Genomic DNA, 20440 nt, shown 5'->3' with positions numbered 1-20440 from the left:
AATATCACAGCTATCAGGAATGTTTAGGAAAGGAATACATGACAAAAGGTAAAATATCCTGTTGCTGCTATGCAAGTCTGACGAGTAGGTAGAGGCCAGTCTTCAGTATGGCGAAGAGGCAGTTTAGGGGGACATCTTCGAAGTCTCTGAAACCTGTAGCAATGTAGAAAAAGTGGACTGGCATTAATTTTCTGTCTCTTCCAAACCATGAACTCTAGTTTTGAAACTCATATGAACTAGGTTCAAAACCAGTGAAAGGAAGCAATTCTTCGAGCAACAGGTAGTGGACGAGTGAATCTCCTCACCAAAGAAAATGTAAGAAGTTGTAGATGCAAGCTTACATGGGTTCAGGATATAAAGGAGATGAGTAATCTTAGCCCACTGCCAAGACAACAGGCCAATTGCGTCTTCTGCCAATACCAGTGTTGCTATTATTATGTTTCATCTCTCCCTTGTTCGTAGGCTCATGTTTAAAGGAGAGCTGAACTTGAACTGAAAGCAACTGAATTCAATATCCATGTGATGTTTTTATTTATCTTTTTTTTTGCTTCTGATCTTCAGTTCATACCTCTGGATAAAATCTGACATGTAACGTTATGATGAAACAACATCATAATCATGAATGCAAATTGCCTGCGCTAAACCAGGGAGGTATTCATTAAATAGTTTCTTAAAGATTAATGAAGCTTAAGGAAAAAAGGCTGCAACTTTTAAAACTGATTAAATAAGAGTAAGTTATATGTACAAAGGTGGCTTAATTTCAACATGTCACAGGTACCACACACTCATCAATGAAAGTGGGGTATTTTGTTTAACAAAAAATGAAAACTCAACTCCGCACAAGGTTAAAGACTGTATTTTAATCACAGACTGAAACATCATGATTTACAAAACTGATGGTTAGATTTAAAACCAACCACTATATCTTTCTGTGGGAATATTTCCCCCCACACCCTAGCAGACTAGGGGTTCAAGTGAAGAACAGAGCTGTTCATGTTTGCCTTTGGGACTGAACAGTGATTTCCAGGATGATGACTGATGCTGCAAGAATTCACCTAAGATGCTTGTCAATGCAATTTCATTTACCCAGCTGGAAGTGGCATCTTCTAGGGAACCCTGCTGGATTCATCAGAAATCCCAACCATCTTGCAGCTTTCTGTCCAGAGCCTTCTCTGCAGCTCCTCATCATATGCTACGTCAGCCGATTTTGTTCTTTCCTCATTGTAAAGGTAGCAGCCACCAACTCCTTCCATCTCGGATGATACTGCTGCATAGATGGTTGTAGAGGCTCCTTCCTCTGGAGTCTGCAGAAACAAAAACCCCAACAAATTCAAGCAAGGCAGATACAACAGAAGAATTACATTACACCATAGACCTTACCAGTAACAATCAGCTTCTCTAATTTTGCATCACATTTGTGTTCCTTGTGCAAACCTCAAGCTGGTAAGGACAAAAATGCCACCTATTCAATCAGCATAGTACACTCCATCTCTACAACAGTGCTAGTTTGAGGTAGCTTTAAGCCACAGAACAGATATATTGAAAACTCTGGCCCATTTTTTCAAGAGCTAGTCAGACGGAGCATACAAAATAAAGTCACAGTTAGAGATAATAACCCCAAAAGCAAACACAAATATTAAAATCCTAGTTTAATTATTAATTTTGCAAGGATGAAGGGATCTGTACTCTGTCTTAGGAAGAAGAAGGCTATGCTCTATGTGCAATGTGTTCATCGTAACAATATGACAAAGGATCATGGAAACCACAACAGCAAATTAAGAACCCCCAGCTCAATCCAAGCAGGCAGGTAAATGAGGAAATTACATTTTACATGGAGCATAGTTACTAGGGTCCTACAGTGTCATAAAGCAAAATAGTGAAAGATCTATAATGTCTGATATACTATGAGTATTAAATGAAAATTAATAAGTGAATAGCTTAGAGCAGTAATGCCTTTTATCCTGAGGATAGGCAAAATGTTTCCATTTTGCATTCAGAAGGATCACACAGCTATCACTGAAATTATTCCCATGGCATTTCTTTTATTTCATTGAAAGGCATATTTATACCACAACATTTTATATGCTTTGTCTTTATCAGTGATATAATTATGATCAATGCCTGCTAGATAATAATGTGTCATTTTACAATCCTTGCAGTCATTCTCTGAGTCACTAACGGCACTAACACTGCTCATAGCTTGGTCTGCTGCACCTGACAGGATGTCTTTTCCTGAAGAACTCACCTGAAGAACAAAATAGTATTGACTATGTTACTCAGTGCCTTATTAAAAAAAAATATAAATCTAAGTAATTTGAAAGTTTTTGTTGTTTATTTTTAAGAAGATGATTGTACTGTGAGATACTATCCAGAAACACTTACAAAGGGCTTATCTACCCTAGTTTAGTACTTTACTACTACTTCTTCAACCTTCTTTCTCTCATGGAAAATAGTGCTATTCACATCTAGCAAATTATGTAAACAATATAAAACTATGTGCATGTATAATTCTTTGCAGTATCAGGATGACTCCAAACAGTTGGAGTCCATGTTCTCACATACAGGCTACAATCATGATCAGCTATGATGTGATATAAAGTATCTTAATACTGTAAAGTAACAGAACAAATTACGAATATGAGCATTCACATTTTACATGACTTATTCTGGATGACAGAGAGAAATCACAATTTTTTTTAAAAAATTTAGTGACACAGAAAAAACCGTTACTTCATGCGATGGTTCACTGGATGTTATGTTCCTGAGTTCCTCAGCTCTCCTGCACAAACAATTATAAAAGTCAATGTCGATGACTCCCAAATCTTAATGACAACAGCTCAAAACTAAAATGCTTTTAAAAGAATTGTCTGTGAGTGGAATTTATGTCATTATGTGCTTATGAGCAGGGCTTTCTATAGCCTCAGAGACTGGTATGTATGGACCTTGCTACACTATCAGAAATACCACGTGCCTTTGCTGATTCTATGGGAAGGGATATGCAGGGTTTATCAAGATTTTTATTTTTTGATGATATGATATGTCGTGTAAGTTCCCTACCAGAGGGAATCTTTACTGAGAGGGTGTTCAAACAGTGGAACAGGCTTCCTAAGGAGGCGATCAATGCTCCAAATCTGTCAGTGTTTACAGAGATATTTGAGCCAGGCCCTTAACAATATGCTTTTACTTTTGGTCATCCCTGAAGTGGTCAGCAGTTAGACTATATGATCCCTTCCAATTGAAATACTCTGTTCTGTTTTGCTCTGTTCTGCTCTATTTCGCTCTCTTCTGCTCTAAATAATATAAAATAATTTAAACAAAGGCTATGTATAAGCTTAAAGTTCATTTTTGGTTTTATTCATGCAGCCCTAGTATATCATTACCAAACCATTTTATATGGCAAATTGTTTCCTATTTTTCAATGCAAAGAAAATGTTCAGCTTGCTCAGACAATAATAAATGCGCTTACATGGCCACACTGTGATGAGTCTATAAGCACAGTCACGTTGTCACCATCCATTAAGGTCAGCTGATGTACCTTTTCACAAGATTTAATTTGTCTTTCACCACGTCCACCATATTTAATATGCTGATCAGAAGGTTCTGTGCAAGATTCCTATTTATTTTCTACCACCTGTTGCTAAAAGTGATTATCTAGACACCTAAGGAAAAAAATACTATAACACATCAAGCAATTAGTGTATACTAATTTAAGTAAAAGAAAAACAATTTTTGCAGTGCAATGGGGAGCAGACTTGCATATGTATGATTTATTAATCATTTTATTCCATTCTCTGTGTGCTTAATTAATGCTGAAAGCTTTAATATTCCCTTACTTGAGGATCTCTTCATTGTTTTGGCATGTTTTCTGTTTTACTGAAAGTAAAGAGGAAACTCTACATGAGGAGTGCCCTGGCCTTCCAGCTGGGTGGATGACCTACCTGCTTTGAGAATCTGGAAGAAAAGCACAATGCTGTAATTCCACCTTTGGATCATGCCCATACCTACCATGAAAGCACGGTACATCCACCTGCCCACACAAAATCAAGACTCTTTCACAAAGTGTTTGGTCTACTACACACCCATACATCAACTGCAACACACACAGACACATGCACACGTACTGCCTGTGTACTAGCACTTGGGAACACCTCTTGGAAAGGAAGAAGCTGGCAGCTACTTGCAACCACAGGAAAAATTAATGAGTATCTGTACAGGGAGCAGGATGAATTGTTCCATCAGTGGCAGCCACACTCCTGGTTGCCACCTTTCCTGGGTGTCCCACAGCTCTTAACACATGATAGCTCATCAAAAGATGAGAAGGAACATTAAAGCCCTTGGAAAAGAAAATCACCACAAGCAGGAGACTACAATCAAAGCAACACATCTGACCCTTCCTTTGATGCCAATGGCCTTCTAGGAAGAAGAGCACCTGATAACAGGCAAGAGAAATCATCAGCCAGTGGCTGAATACCTTGATCTGCAAACTCCAGGATATTTGTCATAATGCTCTATACAAACAGGAAGTTTCTGTCTTTGGGACTCTGAAGTGTTATGCCAAAAGTTGCAGGTAGACAGGCAGTAATAATAAGTACCATTCAATTCATGGGGAAGATACTCAACACACTGCCAGAATTAAAAAAGAACCCAACCACCAAACAGTAACAGAATAACACACATACATTAAGGATCAGTAACATCTTGTTCATGAATGGGCTGGACTTGTCATAAGACAAGACAAGGCATTCCTAAAAACTGCACAATGCTTCTTCAGTTACCAACTTTTTTGTGCTGAACTTTTTTTTGTTTGTTTACAAATTATTGTATGATTCGTATCCAAGCAACTGTAATCTCTTTGTCATATCCAAATAAAACTGATTTCTGCCTAACTTTTCCTCATCAGGTTCTGCATCTGCAATTCCTTTTGCTTGTTCCAGTATTGAACACATTTTTTACTTTCACAATTAAAGATCTGTTTGCAGTATGCCTTCAACAGTAAATAAAGGTCTGATTGAAATGACCTATCTTTGTATTGATCATTGCATGAGTAGGCTGTAGAATAAGGAGAGAAAAGATAGCATGTCACCAGCTTATTTAAGCAAAATACAGTCTAGATTCACAAAACTGAATTATTTTGGCACTATTTATTCTCAAACAAAAGATGGTTTTTTTACAGAAGTTCTGATATTTCTTTTTGTAAATATTCATTCATAGTAAGTCATAAACATAGAATAATTTTCCCTCAGCATGAAACTGAATATTCTGTTCTATGAAAACTGGGACATATACTAAGGGGGTTCATGGTTTAGTTTTGGTTTTTTAAGACTCACCAATTCTCAAGACTCACAATTCGTTTTGATTAATGCATTTGTCAGTACCATATAACCTTGTCAATACTAGGTGCTAATGCTTGCAAAATGTGTTAGCTGACTACAGTTAGTTGCTAGAGCCATATTGCCATGAAATGTCACATCCTCTTTATTTGTCTACAACATCTTAACTCTAAGAAATTGTGTGCCTGCATCAGTTATACATGATGGCTTCGTGGTGCTTTCCTTCTTAATCCATGTACTCATCCAGTTCCACCTTCACATAGCTCAATAGTTCAAGAATCCATAGCTCAAGAGTTCTGGGCAGACAGTATGGTGTATCCATTGGAAACCACAGAAAATTGGATGGGCTAAAAAAATAATAAGCTTCTGTTATTCCTAGTCTGGAATCCATTACTTTTCCCAGGACTATTTTAAGTAACTACCAGCAAACATTAAGAACCTTTTCTATGTGTCTGAAACACTGTGACGAACAGTTTGAACAGGCAGCACGCATGTACTTCAAATGGTATTGCCTGACAATGATTATGATTGAAAAAGCATTAACGACACAACCCATGATATCAGAGGAGTACTTATTCTTGAATAGCCTCCCCTTGTCCTAGTTAATTAGCTAATTGTACTTGGTTTGCATTTTCTGATTTCAAGATGCTGCCAACTTGAGAGATGGTAGGTGAGAAGGTTGGGCAAAGAGGACAGACAGCAGGAAGCAACTAGCAAGCTCAATGACTGACATCTCAGTTGCATTTTAAGGAACACAAATGAGGGGCCAGACAGATGTGCACCCAGGACTGCCTGGCACGCTGGCAAATGGCTTAATGCTGAGGAAGAACACTGAATACATTAAGTATTGGTGGAATGCCCCTTATCAGCAACATTAAATAGACTGCTGTAGGAACACTCCAGTACTGGTTTTATAATGATGGTCTTACCTCATGTACTTACATCCATTATGTCATGCACTTTTCAGTTCATATGGGAAATCTATTCATGGGCTAATGGGTTAAAGGAGCTTTCAGGGGGTTTTTTTGGGTGCTCTGTGACCTTGATTTCTTAAATGGGTGAGTTTCCATCAGGCCATTCCTTGGGTAACAAAAAGGCATGTCTCTGGCTAGCAACATGTTTCCCAGGTTCTAGCTAGGAAGACATAGCAAGCACATCTTCTCAGTTTGGGTACCCAGGCACTTCTGACAGTGTTCATTTACTTTCCTCAACATTAATTATTCTGTTACTGTTTTACAAATGCAAAATACTTGCATTTTGCAAAATACTTGTTTTGTAAATGTAAAATACTACTCCAGCAGTATTTTACTGATGTGCTTGTAAAAATCAGTTTTCTGCCCGCCTTTCTTCAGGAAAGACAAGGAAGATTCGGGATGTCTGAACAGTACTACACGTGCACAGTGGGGCTGAGCAACAAGAATGAGAATATGACATTACTCTTACTTGGTACAGCAAAGTTGTTTATCTACTTGCTGGCAGCTAATGGTGGGGTGACACCCAGTCACCCTCAATGCACTGCTTGACTCTAAAGACACAGGCAAGCACAAAGCCATAGCAACACAGAATAGTTTGGCAGAAATTAAATAGCTGGGATTGCATTCCCACAAATATAATAGCAAATTTGTAAGAAAAAGATACCCATGTTCCAGGAAGCACTGATTACTATGATCTGTGAATTACCAAATTATTTCAAAACCAGGTTACTTTCTGGTGCAAGACTCTGAGGTAAAATAACAACAGCTGCTGTAGTGTCACAGCCTCCTGGTGAAGACAAGGACCACGTGCACTCAATTCTTGTTGTGTAACTTTTGCAGCGTCTAGACCTCCTACCGTGATCATTGCTTTGAAGATTTCTGCCAGAAAGTAATTGGCTGAAACACTAAGTATGAAAACAAAGCCTCAAAAGGAAACCATGACGCAGGTGTAAGGATGTGTTCAGCAACCTTTGATCAATAAGGCTGTAACAACTGACTGCAAGTCCTGGTGAGACAGGTGGCCAGGGCCAACTGTCAGATCCTTAGGAAGCCAAAGCTGCCAGACCTGTCTGGCAGCACAGCTTTTCAGAGATCTCTGCCTTCACTCAAAAGCCCTGGTTTCCATCTGCATTCTCTCTCCTTCTATTCTTTTCTAGGTAGCTCACTATTATTCTTTTTTTATCCAATTTCTACCTTGATTATAGACCAGAAAGAGATAGAGAAGTTTTATTGAACATACAGTTCACCCTAGAGTTCCAGTCAGCACCATCAAATTAATTTCTTTTCAATCCCCAACTCACAGCAAAGAGAATTCTTTAATAAATTCACTCCATAATAAAAATCTTTAGATTTCACCTTTAAAAGAAACAGCAGCTACAGACAGAAATGGCTAAGTTAAAATGTGAAGCCTTGCTCCTAACAATGTTGTGGCTATGGAGAAACAACTTCTGAATCAAATATATGAATCATAGAATCACAGAATGATTTGGGTTGGAAGGGACCTTTACGATCATCCAGTTCCAACACCCTGCCATGGGCTGGGACACCTTCCACTAGACCAGGTTGCTCCAAGCCCCATTCAACCTGGCCTTGAACACCACTAGGGCTTGGGCAGCCACAGCTTCTCTGGGCAACCTGTGCCAGTGCTTCACCACCCTCAGAAGGTCCTTGTATCGATTCTAAACCTCCCCTCTGTAAGTATAAAGCCATTCCCCATTGTCCTATCACTATAGGCTTTGTAAAAAGCCCCTCTCCAGATTTCTTGGAGGCACTGGAGCTGCTATAAGGTCTCCCTGGAGCCTTCTCTTCAAGCTGAACAAGCCCAGCTCTCTCAGCCTCTCCTCACAGGAGAGGTGCTCCAGCCCCCTGACCATCTTCATTGTCCTCCTCTGGACTTGCTCCAACAGGCCTACATCCTTCTTGTGTTTGTGGCCCCAGAGCTGGATGCAGTACTGCAGGTGGGGTGTCACCCAGCAGAGTAGAGGGGCACAATCACCTCCCTTGACCTGCTGGTCACATTCCTTTTGATGAAGCCCAGGGCACAGTTGGCTTTCTGGGCTTCAAGTGCACACTACTGGGTCATGTTGAGTTTCAAATCAGCTACCCTGAAGTCCTTCTCCTCAGGGCTGCTCTCAATCGGGTCTCCACACAGGCTGTATTTGTGCTTGGGATTGCCCCAACCCATGCGCAGGACCTTGCACTTGCCCTTGTTGAACTTCATAAGTTTCACACAGGCAACTTGTATAATATTAGACAAAACACTGCTGAATTAATAACACAAGACAATATTCAAACTAAAAAAAACTCACCCAAAATGTTGAAGGAAAGGATCTTTTATAATATGAATAATTCATGCCTATTCTGGGAAAAAGAGTGTTATCCCTGAGCCTCCTAGCAGAAGACGCTGTAAAGAACAGAAGCAGAGACAGCTGGCAAACAGACACAAAGAGCATTAAATCCTGAATCTCTCCCTTCCATTTTATTTGAAACCAAATTTTCTGGAAAAAAGTTTCAGAAAAGTCCAGGTACACTGAAAAAACCCACCTCATCTTCACATCAGCCCCTGCATAGGTGGCTGCGAAACCTGTAAACAAACCAGACCATGGAAGAAAGGAACTGTCCTCAAAAGGCTGCCAGGGTCAGCCTGCTGCTCAAGGAGCCCAAGGAGCAAGCATGCACACAGGCCTGAATGTCTGATTTCCCATAATGGAGTCCATGGTGGAAGGTTCATTTTGTTTTGTGTCAGAGCAATGCCTTCTGAGAAATCCGTTTTGCTGGAAACCTGAGGAACTGCTCTATTCTGAAGCCCTGGGATGGCTCTTCTTTCAGACTCAATGAGCAAATGTTTACTGAGGAAGACAATAGCTGCAGCTCTGAACTCTCCCATTTCAAAGGAGCTGCTTCAGACTAAACAGGACACCATGGGTCATCTCAAGTAGCATCAGTTGCCTATGCTACCAGGCAGCTGAACAAAGCCCCTCTCAGCTGGTCAGCTTTCTGAGCCACACTGAAGACATCTCCATTGACTTCAAATAGTACATTCAACAGTGAACTTGCAGATACTACAAAACACAACTTACGTGTCTTAATTTCAAACTGAGTCTGTCTCACTGAGAAGTGCAATATAACCTGTGATTTAAGCAGGAGTGTTTCTGGATCCATACTCTTCATTTTCTAAGCTGTTGAAATGGAGGACTAGAAAAACGATGTTTAGTTTTAAGCAATTTTCAACATGGAAACAAGAACCCAACTTTACATGATTGAATTTTAGCAGAGTCTTAAAACTTTGTGTCAAAGTCATTAATCATAACCGAGTCCTTTGTTCATTTTGTCAAGTGCACTGAGGAAGATTACTTTGCCTGAAGGTTGATCCCTAAACTTGCTTTGCAGCAGACAGTGATGTCTTCAATGTAAGAACGGAGATATTGCTGTAGCCACTCAAATTACATTACGCTTGTTACCTCACCCAGTAGTAGTATGCAAAATTTGACAGATAGGAGCCTGCTGCCCCAGACATTGCATAAACATCCAGCTAGGGACAGTCACTTGCTGGAAGAACATCCAGTCTCTAGGAAATAAGGCAGGCAGTAACAGGAGGAGAGAGCTGAGACAGTACACACACTTCACAAAAAGCTTAAGCCTTTTCTGGGAGAGTGACACTGGTTAACTAGCCCTCTGGAAAATGGTGATGTCCCACAGCTACCTCTTGCTAAGGATGCCTGACTTGAATCGCTCACAATTATCTTGGGTATCTTCTTATAACCTGGGATTTTCTGCAACACCTGCATTCACAGACAGGCAAGTGACCTACTGAAACAAATGCACAGGTGAGGAGAATAGATGAGGAAAGAATGAGCCTCATAAATCCTAATCCTGATGCCTTGCACACTAGGCTGTCACTCCTTTTCTGTGTTTGCAAAGGAAAACACACAATTTATTTGTTTATTACCAGCTCTATGCCCATAATTACAGTATCATGTGAGCAATTCAATATAATCTTCTTCATTCCAAGATGCAGGCTCATCTATCATTAAGTGAGAATACTTAATTGCAGCTTAGTATTCATGCTGGATATATGCTAAAGAACCATCCTGTTATTTTCACTAACTACACAAGGCTTTAATTCTACTGAGTTTTGAACTATTACTGTCTGAGAAATATGAATAAAAGCATAAGACTACTCCTCCCTCCAACAAAGTTCTTAGAGAGGCAACCTCTTTGATAGGTAGTGGCTGGAACATCTGCATCATTTTATAATGCATGCCCATTTCTTTAGTTGAAAACACCATTTAAATATGAATCAAAATGTGAATGGATCAAAATTAAAGAAGACTTAAACCAACAAACAACCACAAAAGCTTTAGAGCTTTCATTCTCTATGCATTACATTGTAACAGTACATGGCTCATCTTTGCTTTCAAATGATGCCTGATTTTGGCAATTAAAATAAAACAACACAGAAGAGCACGCACAAGTTTTTGTATTTGAAATGTTATCTGCATTTTTACCAGCCCCAGAGAGCATGAAAACCAGCAAAGCTCTAACTGCTGAAGAAAACGATCCTGAGTGCATATACCTCTGAACAATTAATTTTATCTGCTGCCTGCTCACACAAATTAGAACGCCTTGCTGGCTTCAGGGATAAGATATATGGTGACTTCTGACCTGTAACTCCCTATTGTGATCTCTACTCTTTTACTAAGCATTTAACATTTGACAAGTCACTCATCTTGTTTTTGTTTCTCAGAAAATGGGAACTGACACATCTCCAACTTCACAACTTTCTTGTAAGGACTTTTATTTTCTATTTAATGCTTGTAAGCACTCAGGACAGGCATGAAACTCCTAAATATTAAAAGATAACCACAATATAGAAAACCTTTACAAACTACGAAGAGATCAAAAACCATAAAGACTGTACAGAACACAGACAAAATGAAATAACCCCAAATTACATAGGCCAGAGGCTATTTCACAGCCTCTTCTATTTTAAATTGCTACAACCATCATTTTGCACCCCAAATAGCAGTGGGGCTATTCCCACCCCTGGGCTCAGCCCGGCGGTGGGGCTGGGAGAGGCTGGCTGCCAGCCCAGGTTTCTCACCTGCCTGCTGGAGGCACTTGCTTAAACCAGATGGCTCAGGTGAGAGGGTGCAAATCCCGCCTGGATCACTAGGTAAGGTCAGCGGAGGACACTTCTCCACCAGGACTCATGCAGGCCATGTACCTGTGCCAGCGAAGATGAGGACCAGAAATAGCAAAGCACACAAACTAACCAAAAATGACTACAGGGTGCTTGCTACCTGTGTTAATAGCAGGCAAGGTGAAAATATGCCCAGGAAGATGGGAGAGATGAAAGTGAAAATACACTTTTCCCCAAATTTCTCATGTCTATGTTGCAGCAGCATGCTAGCTGGGCTTCAGATGGGTCTGCTCTACACAAAGCTTCTACATTGAAAAAGACATGCCATCTCGCAGCGCTTATCCTCACCCTGGACCTCAGCGTTCGTCTCCTTTTCCCTTTTACTGACTCTGAGCCTTTCTGCAGGACTGAAACATGATAGTCCTGAAGATGCTGGCTGGAAGAAGTTTCAAGCAGATCACCGAATACCATTTAGCACTGTCCATGACACAACTGGTCTGAGTTTCTGTTTTCTATGTAGTTACTGTGTTTAAATTACAGTTTTGCAATATCTCCAAAAGCTGAGAGGAGAAAGCCCAAACTGGAAGACAGATAAAAGTGGCAGGGATGGAAGGAATCTTATTCTACAAATCTATGTTTCCTGTACTTCCAGTTGCTGGCAATTTCAGCATTTGATCTTGAATGATAAATCAAAAAAAATAATAACAAGGGGGTTAATTTAGATCTGTCCCTAGTGTCATACTCCAAAGATGGAAAATAAGAAGAGAAGGCTAATTATATACAGTTATTTTAGTGAAAGAATGAAATAGGTGAGAGTGACTCAGATTTTCTATTTTTCTGACAGATGCAGTAGAAAGAATTAGTTCGTTCAAGTCAGTAATTACACATTATATATCCTCAGTTTTGATAAGAAAAATGTGCCAAATAAGTTCAAGCTATTTCTGTTTAAAACCCTTTCAACATGACAGTTCTCTTCATTTTAATAAAACACATATTTCACCGAGGGCCAGCTTATAAAAAATTAAAGAAAAAAATTAGTCATCCTGTAAACAATACTGCTTCCTATTTTCTATCAAACAGAATGCTAAAGTCATGAAATCACAGATTATTTCTGAAACCATACAATTATGGAGCTGTCTACGTAGCTTATCCTCTAAGTTACCCAAAAGAAGGACTAAATTTAAAGGCAAAGGCTATATTCAGTTGCAAACTGATGTATCTGAATGCTTACTAACCCACCAGAATCAACTTGGTTTTAACAAAATAACTAAAAATGCAAATGCAAAGGAGGACCGAATGTGATTATTCAAATCAAGCTTTTTGTTGTGTGGACTGAAAACGAGTTTAAGTTTGGTAACTTAAATCCTTTTGTTTGAATCAATCAACCTTGGGGCTCTTTACTGTCTGACAAAGAACCTATCGATGACTTAAATTCAGAAGAACCCAAAGAACATGTGTAACATTAGACAGGCAAACAGTGCCACTGATTTCATTGTCATTCATCATGCTTTCAAAATTACGTCAGACAAGATCTTAGGCGTCATATCTTTCACTGCAAGGCTCATAATAGAGACAGCAAACAAGGCAAACTCTCAGCAACACAAATGCTTCCCGAGGTCTGAAATGGCCGCAAAAAAATTCCATCTTGAAAACAGTTACTTGTGAGCTTAAATTCATCACGTTTAATCACCTGAAAGGTCTGAAAGAAGGGCAGGTTGGTGGTGCAGAGGGGAATATTAGCCTGGGGAGAGGTGATAATATTGTTAGTTTGCAAGGTGGAAGAGAGAGAAAAACAAAGGTGACACTTGTTGACAGTGGAACAGACAAAGGAAAGCAGGGGACTGCGATGCACTGAAAAACAAATAAGTAGCAAGGCTCAGATTTCCTACCTACTGAAGTTGTTAATTTTAATATCCAGGCTTATTTCTACGGTGTTTTTTTAAACCTTCATTAAGGTAGCAGATGGAGCCATTCATTTGTCAAAATGCCTCCCCTGCAAAGTCCAGGACTGGATTTGGTGGCAGATGTGGTCTTTCCTATGTTCCTATTTCCTCTGCCGGATGACAGAAGTCAGAGCAGAAGTGTCATGTTTCTGTAGAGATGACACAGTACACCCCAGTCCTGTGTCAATGACTAAGCCAACTGTCCTGCCTTGTGTCGCAGGAAGAATTGGTTCAAATTCCAAAACTGAGATCCATAGTGACAGTCAAATCTCATTACTTGAAGGAAGACATGAAAAACTGGAAAGGAGAAAAACGTTTAATCCCTTCTACAACCAATGTCTTTCCCCAATCTGTTATTAAAAAAAGAAAAAAGCTGAGTTTCTTCCAGAAAATCTTATGTGCCTTTTACTTCATTCTCAGATTGCTCCTGCAGAGTGCTTCTGACTTGGGTTTTGATACCGATTAAGGGCATGGGTAACTATGAGCAAGAGACTTACACATGCAGAACTATCAATAGACAAAATTATGAATTAACCTTTTATTTTTATTAAGTGCCCAGGAGAGTTTCTGTTGCACTTGTATTCATAGGGTGTTTTGACTAAAAGGTTAGAGCAGTTGCTCAGAATGGGAAACAAATACCGTGAAGTTTTGCGGTTTGATAAAGGCATGTTACAGACTCATCTGGTGCTGAAACAATTTGCTGTGTTAGGGAGCTTGTATTGAACTGTGCTTTTTGGTAATGCCATTTTGCTACACACATACATTCGCTTTGAGAGTTCAATCAATGAGCCCTCCCCACTCACTTGCTCGAGGTGATACACTGTACGCAGTGATGCTCCAGATGATTAAACTTCTGCGTTCCGGGAAAAATTCCAGTGGAATTAATGCAGAACTATGCTGTGGTTTAGTAACTGCTTTTAACTCATGAAAGTATAGGCTGAGGTCTGAGCAGAGGCTGGAATGCCAGCACAGCCTGCCCATTCCATCCCTCCCTGCTGCTCCTCCTGCCCGCCTGGCTGCTTGCTTAAAATTCTACTCTTCACCTGCAAGTCTGCACAGCTCTGCAGCAGCCTATTGTTATTTAATATGTACTTCACAGAAGAACTGAATTGTTCTAATCAAGATTAGGACTCCAGTTCTCTATGTGGTATGCAAAGCATGCCTGCAGTGTAAACTTTCACCCGCTTCTCTGCCTGCCTTTTCATCATGCCCCATGACAATCTCACAGATAGTTTCAGCTCTTCTTCATACCCTTTTCTTCTCGAATCCCTAAATGCCTCACTGCATCCTTACCAAGTGTGGCTCCTACAAGAACATGCCAGGCATTTGCCCCATTGGGTCAGATCCCTTTTTGCAGCCTGTATGTGATGTGGAGGAGGGTGTCCTCAGGAGCTCAGGGTAGGAGGGTTCCCAGTGCCGCCATGAAACTTACCCTCTTCAGATCACCTATATGTGTCACTGATCCCCTTCAGAAACCACAAAGGGGTAGACAGCAGCCTTGAAAGCATAAGCTCTTAGGGCAGATGGCTCTTACCATCTCTGGAGCAAAGAGAAGCACAAGCTTTTTGATATTAGAGAAAGAAGAGTGAAATATTATGTGAAACATCATCAATACATTGATCCAACCAAATCTCAGAAGACAGGAAAAGTGGTAGGTCCACAAGAAATTCCAAGCCAGGGCACAAAACAAAGCTTCTCTTGCAGCAAAATCACAAGGGGCAAAGGTGGTGTGACAGCAATGTTGCACTGATGACGCAGAGGGCTGCAAGAAATGAGTGCGAGTGGGGCCAGTCTCAGGGTGCAGAAGCCACCAGCATCAGCCACAATTCTTGCTACTGCTCAGCCCTTCCTGGGGTATGAGCCACTGCTACGTCTGGAGGGACAAGCTGCAAAGCCCCTTCTGCTCTGCAAATGTCTGCTGAGCTCATGTGGCTGATATTTAGTCCCTCAGCTCTGCAAGGGAGCCACAATCGAGAAGCAAGAGTTTCCCAAGCAGCATACTTTTTAGATAAAATTAACGTAAATGTTTGGGTTTTGCCTATTATATAAACTCCTTAGTGACCAAAATGTAACTGACCTTTACTTTAAAATCTGTGTTCAATAAAAGAGGATTACAATTGTTTGTGAACTTTGCAAAGTCTGTAACATGGCCTGGGGAAAAAAAATCTTAATTTATATTTGTTTAATCCCTAATAGCTGCTGACAGTCTGTGAAACAAATAGTTTTAATTACTGCTCTTGCTGAATCTCAGGTCTCATAATTTAATCAAAAAATAGCACATTACTGACAACTGGGATTAAATGGAAAGTTATATAGTCGGAAAATCAGGAAATTACATTAGCACCAAGGAGTGACAAATATGTCCTTATGGCAGCCCTGTCCTGAGACAGCAGAACATTTAAAACTGCTCCATCAAAAAAATAACCAAATCAAAACCCTAAACAAACAAACAAAAAAAGCCCTTGAGTCTTTTCTGTTTATCCTGAGACTTATGGCTATTGAAAATGACAATGTGGTCTCTGAAACAAAACAAAATGAAACAAAACAAAACAAAACTAACCCCAAAAAACATTTTAAAGACTCCTTTTAGCTATCTTATACTGCTGTAAAATAAGTGGTACTTTTTCTTTATCGGAACTACTGATGCATGACAATGACAATAGAGCTAATCAATAGGTAATGACTACATTTCAGGAGTAATGCTCTATTCAGAGGAAAAAGATAGCTGCAATTCACTATTACTGACACCATGAAGCACAGGACTCAATGCCCACAAGGGATCTGCACATTATTTAAAATTTCTTCAGAAATATTTGTCTTTGTTCCTTCATCCCAGTGTAATTTTTCCTGCCTGTAATACTGTGAATATATTAAAGGTTAGTGTGAATATTTTAAAGACACTAGAATAAAATGCAAAAGCTAGACTTCTGATAGTCTAACAGCTAGCAGTGCTACGACTATAACTGGAGTGCTGCAGTCATGGGACTCTGTGCAAAGCTCTTGTACTGTCAGTCACAAAATGACCTCACCTCTTATGGGCCCGGTATAACCCTGCAGGACTTCAGATTTTCAATCTTCTTAGTATATTTTTCAGCATTTACTGCTAAGAGTAACTGGAAATATGCTAGGTGGCCAGAGCTGGAGGTGATGTGCCTCAACACCTGCTGAAGTCTTTCCCGGAGATGGATTTATCACTGGCCCCTAAACTGAACCGATGAGTTCCCATTGACCTAATTCTCTAAATATAGCCCTTTGCCTTCTTTTTATCACCATGTCTGTGTAGAGCAAGAGTGAACTAGTCTAAGGTACAAATCTGAATTCTACTCTGTTAGCACAGGGAAGAAAATAACCCATTGTTCTCTTCACTTGTATAAGCAAATACCCCAGATGTACATCGCAGTGAAGAAGCTGATTACCTCTGAGTCTCACATTTTTCTTTTTGAGTTACATGAAGCTTAAGATGTGGCTGGTTTATAGCTCAAAATGATGTTCCTTTAGTTTAGGTTTTAACTAAAAATCAGTCTGCTTACCTCAGAACCCATCTGGTCTTTGCTTAGAAAACAAATAGACGACTTCCCTCCTGTCATTAGAGAACAGCTACTCAAACACCTGACAACAGTTACCAGTAGCATCTGACAGGAGGGAGAGATACTCAAAAGAATAAAAACCTAGCTGCAACTAGAAATAACCAGATTTGGGTGTCTTACAGAAGAAAACAGTAGTATTTTTTTAATCACTGCTATAGTAAAATGTAGGAAAGTAGTTGGTTCTTGAGAAATCAGAGAGATTCCTATCTTCTGGTGTAAATTAATATTTTGAAGAATTTACAAACAGCTGTAGCTGACCACAGCAGAAAACAAACAAACAAACAAAACATAACCACAAAGAGAAATTTGAAGAGAAAATAGCACCGTGGTACACATTCTTAGAGAAGATGTTTCCTTAAGCAAAAAAATAGATGCCTGAGCCAAGTAAGCTCTTTAGCTCCTTCTACGTAATGTAAACTCATTTCAAAAAAAGCTCACTTAGTGTTTTTTCCTTTTATTTAGGCAAGTATGAGAAATTACAAAATGAGAATGAAAATATTCTCAGCCTACACCTCATCTGCAAGTAGTAGAGAGCTGCTTACACTCATAGAGTTTGCTTTTGTGTAGAAGAGGGAATAAAATCCAGACAGTGCTCTGGCCTGTGCTAACTGCTGCTACATTAAAGAAGTACAAATATACCTAGTTTGAAACTATAAAGCGAGAAGGAGGCAGAAGGAAGTGGAAATGAGAATATATCCCGGAATATATTGACATAATCTTGAAATAAACATTAAAAATGTATCTATGGAGTGAGAAACAGAAAAGGAAGCTGCCATCCCAAAGCTTGTGTGTCTGATCACACTGCCCTGCCGGCTCCCAGTTTTCTGGTTTAATTTAGAGAAAAGGTTACTATCATCTATCATGTTCCACGGGTTGTCAGAAGAGCCAGCTCTACATATTTTATCATTAAGCCCACTGAAGAGGTGTTTTAAATGCTTGCAATGGACGTTAGCCGACTACTTGCCAGCTGCACCGAAGCTCTGCCCTTTCTTCTAATTCAAAAGTGTATTAACCGGAGGATAATTGCAGGTGTTCTCATTCATAATCTACAGTGACAATAACAAACAGCAGACCAAATGGAAAGGATCTTGCAGTCTTCCAAAATATGCAGTGTTTTGCTTTTTCTTAGAGCTATTTATCTATTATTCCTAAATATTCTTAGGTATTGCAGGTGATTGAAATTAAGAGTGAAAGAACATTATTGAAAACTACTTAATAATTTATGTTTAAGTTGCAAAGCTACAGTAGGCTACATTTTTGTTTACTATAGGATTAAAAAGGAATTTCTTTTATTAATATAATTTTGTATATGAAAAAATTCTATACTTGAAGGAAAGTGATATTTTAACATGAAAACTACCTAGTCTCCACAGATTTTAGCAAAGGGACTCCAAAACATAAAAGGTATGCCAGGCTCCTGCATTTTAGATTTATCTACTTTTTTATCATAAAGGCACTATATAACTGCAATAAGAAAATACTTGCAAAAGTCTGTTAATAAATATCTACTGTCAACACAAGTTTTACAGAAATACACATTACAGTGAAAATATGGAAAAACAAGAAAGGAAGATATGTGCACTTACTGAATGAAAATACCTTTCACCTGCCCCACATGAAAATAAGGAATTTTTTATGCAAGAAAACTGTTTACATGAAGAAATAACTACTGGTAAAAATGACGCAGCAATGCGGTGCTCTTTACCAGAGGAATTAGACACTGTTTACTAATTTCTCGAAGTGGAAAAACACATGCATTACAGTGACATTATTCATAGACAGATATTCCCATCATATCCTGGGCTGCATCAAGAGCAGCGTGACCAGTGATCCTGCCCCTCTACTCTGATCTCATGAGACCACACGTGAAGTACTGTGTTCAGCTCTGGGACACCCAACATAAGAGGGACATGAGTCTGTTGGAGCGAGTCCAGAGGAGGGCCACAAAGATGATCAGAGGGCTGGAGCACCTCTCCTATGGAGATAGGCTGAGTTGGGCTTGTTCAGGAATATTTCTTTCTTCACCTCGTACCTTTCTTCCCCTCAGACGAAATTCGGCACCTGAACATTTTAAGAATGGAAATCTTCATTGTGCAAACCCACACTAGTCTACTCAGTTGGAGCTCCACAGCTGACTTCCAGCACGGAAGATGGTGGCCTTGAGCTGCTTGTGGAAACACAGGGGAAGCCATGGTTTCTTGCACAATGCGCTGCTCCTGGCTGCCTGGCCTCTCTGCTGGAAGGGGTCTCTTGAGCACTGACCAACTTCAAGAAGACCACTGCTGTAGCCATGATTACAGATTAACTAGATAGCTATGCCAACTATCGCTACAGCTGAATTTTCCATTTATGTTGGCTAATTTATTTTTTAATAGCATGCACAGATTTCTTGAGCAGGACAATAAAAGATCTCATTTTCATCGAAGACTTTTCAGTCTGACCTATAGCCCCATCTTCAATTTTGTCCTGTAACTGCATTGCTGGGGGCACAGTTCAATACAGCTCATCAGCAAACAAGTAAAAGGACTATTGTCTAGAAAGGCAAGGATGGAGGTGAGTGCAAGAAGTGGCACATCTTCACTAAAGGTTTTGCTAAAGAAGGATTTGCTGGGTACCCAACATGCTCTCAATCAAAATGAATGTTTGTTGGGAAATCTTTGCTTATGCACCTTTATACTGGATTTCTTCTTTTTTTTCAGCATGGGAGTAAACCTGATAAACCTGAAGGGGAAAAAACGGATTCCAAATGCAAAAGGAATTCAAAAGGAATAGGGAACTGGAGGGGCCTCTTGGGACATATCTGATCTCTTAATTTTGTAGACAGTGTATCTGTTGAACTTCTCTATAAATGTATTTATATTCCGTCTTAAATCCAACAGTTTTCTTATAGCTACCACTTTGTGGAAGCCTTTACCAGAGTCTGATTCCAACGATTAGAGACAAGTTTCTTACTGCTTTTTTCTTATTTCTTTCTCACTTTCTTAAAGTAAATACATTTCCAGTCAGCTTGCTTCAATTCATTCTTGTCTTGACCATTGTTGCCCTGAAAGCAACCTCACTCCTGTTTATTTTGATTAAAAGCTATTGCTAGATACCATGATATAACTAAAAAAGTTGTTGCCTAAAGTTTCCACGGAGTCAAACTGAAACCAACACACAAAAGATGTGTTATCTTTATGGTAACAGCAACAGCAATGGTACCACCCTTACGCAGGATGGTACCTTCCCACATCTATGAAGGCTAATGACTCTAACATTGCAAATGTTTTCTTCCCAACCAGGAAAGCATGGGACAGATTTCACATCACACGTACGAGAGCTACTTCTGAGCACTGGAGGTGCTTTATAATCCCTTTGGCTCCTCTGAGTAAGCTGCTGTGTAGTGACCTGGAGATGACAAATCCAGGTACCTGAGCACAAACACGTTTTATATTTTATCACGTCTTCAAAAAGCTGGAAACAG

General features: G+C 39.7%; 1 protein-coding gene across 1 annotated transcript in view; it reads right to left on the bottom strand.

The window, feature by feature from the left end:
• Nucleotides 1-1106: 1106 nt before the first annotated feature.
• DHRSX (dehydrogenase/reductase X-linked) overlaps nucleotides 1107-20440 on the bottom strand; it is a gene marked incomplete at both ends in the record, with an annotated part of 164880 nt that continues 145546 nt past the window's right edge. Inside the window, 1 exon segment of the mRNA XM_080612073.1 lies at nucleotides 1107-1304. Within this exon segment, the coding sequence (XP_080468199.1) occupies nucleotides 1107-1304 (198 nt within the window).

Source organism: Psittacula echo (assembly GCF_963264785.1).
Source record: "Psittacula echo genome assembly, chromosome: 3".
Taxonomy (NCBI): Eukaryota; Metazoa; Chordata; class Aves; order Psittaciformes; family Psittacidae; genus Psittacula; species Psittacula echo.
This window is presented reverse-complemented; position numbering and strand designations above follow the sequence as displayed.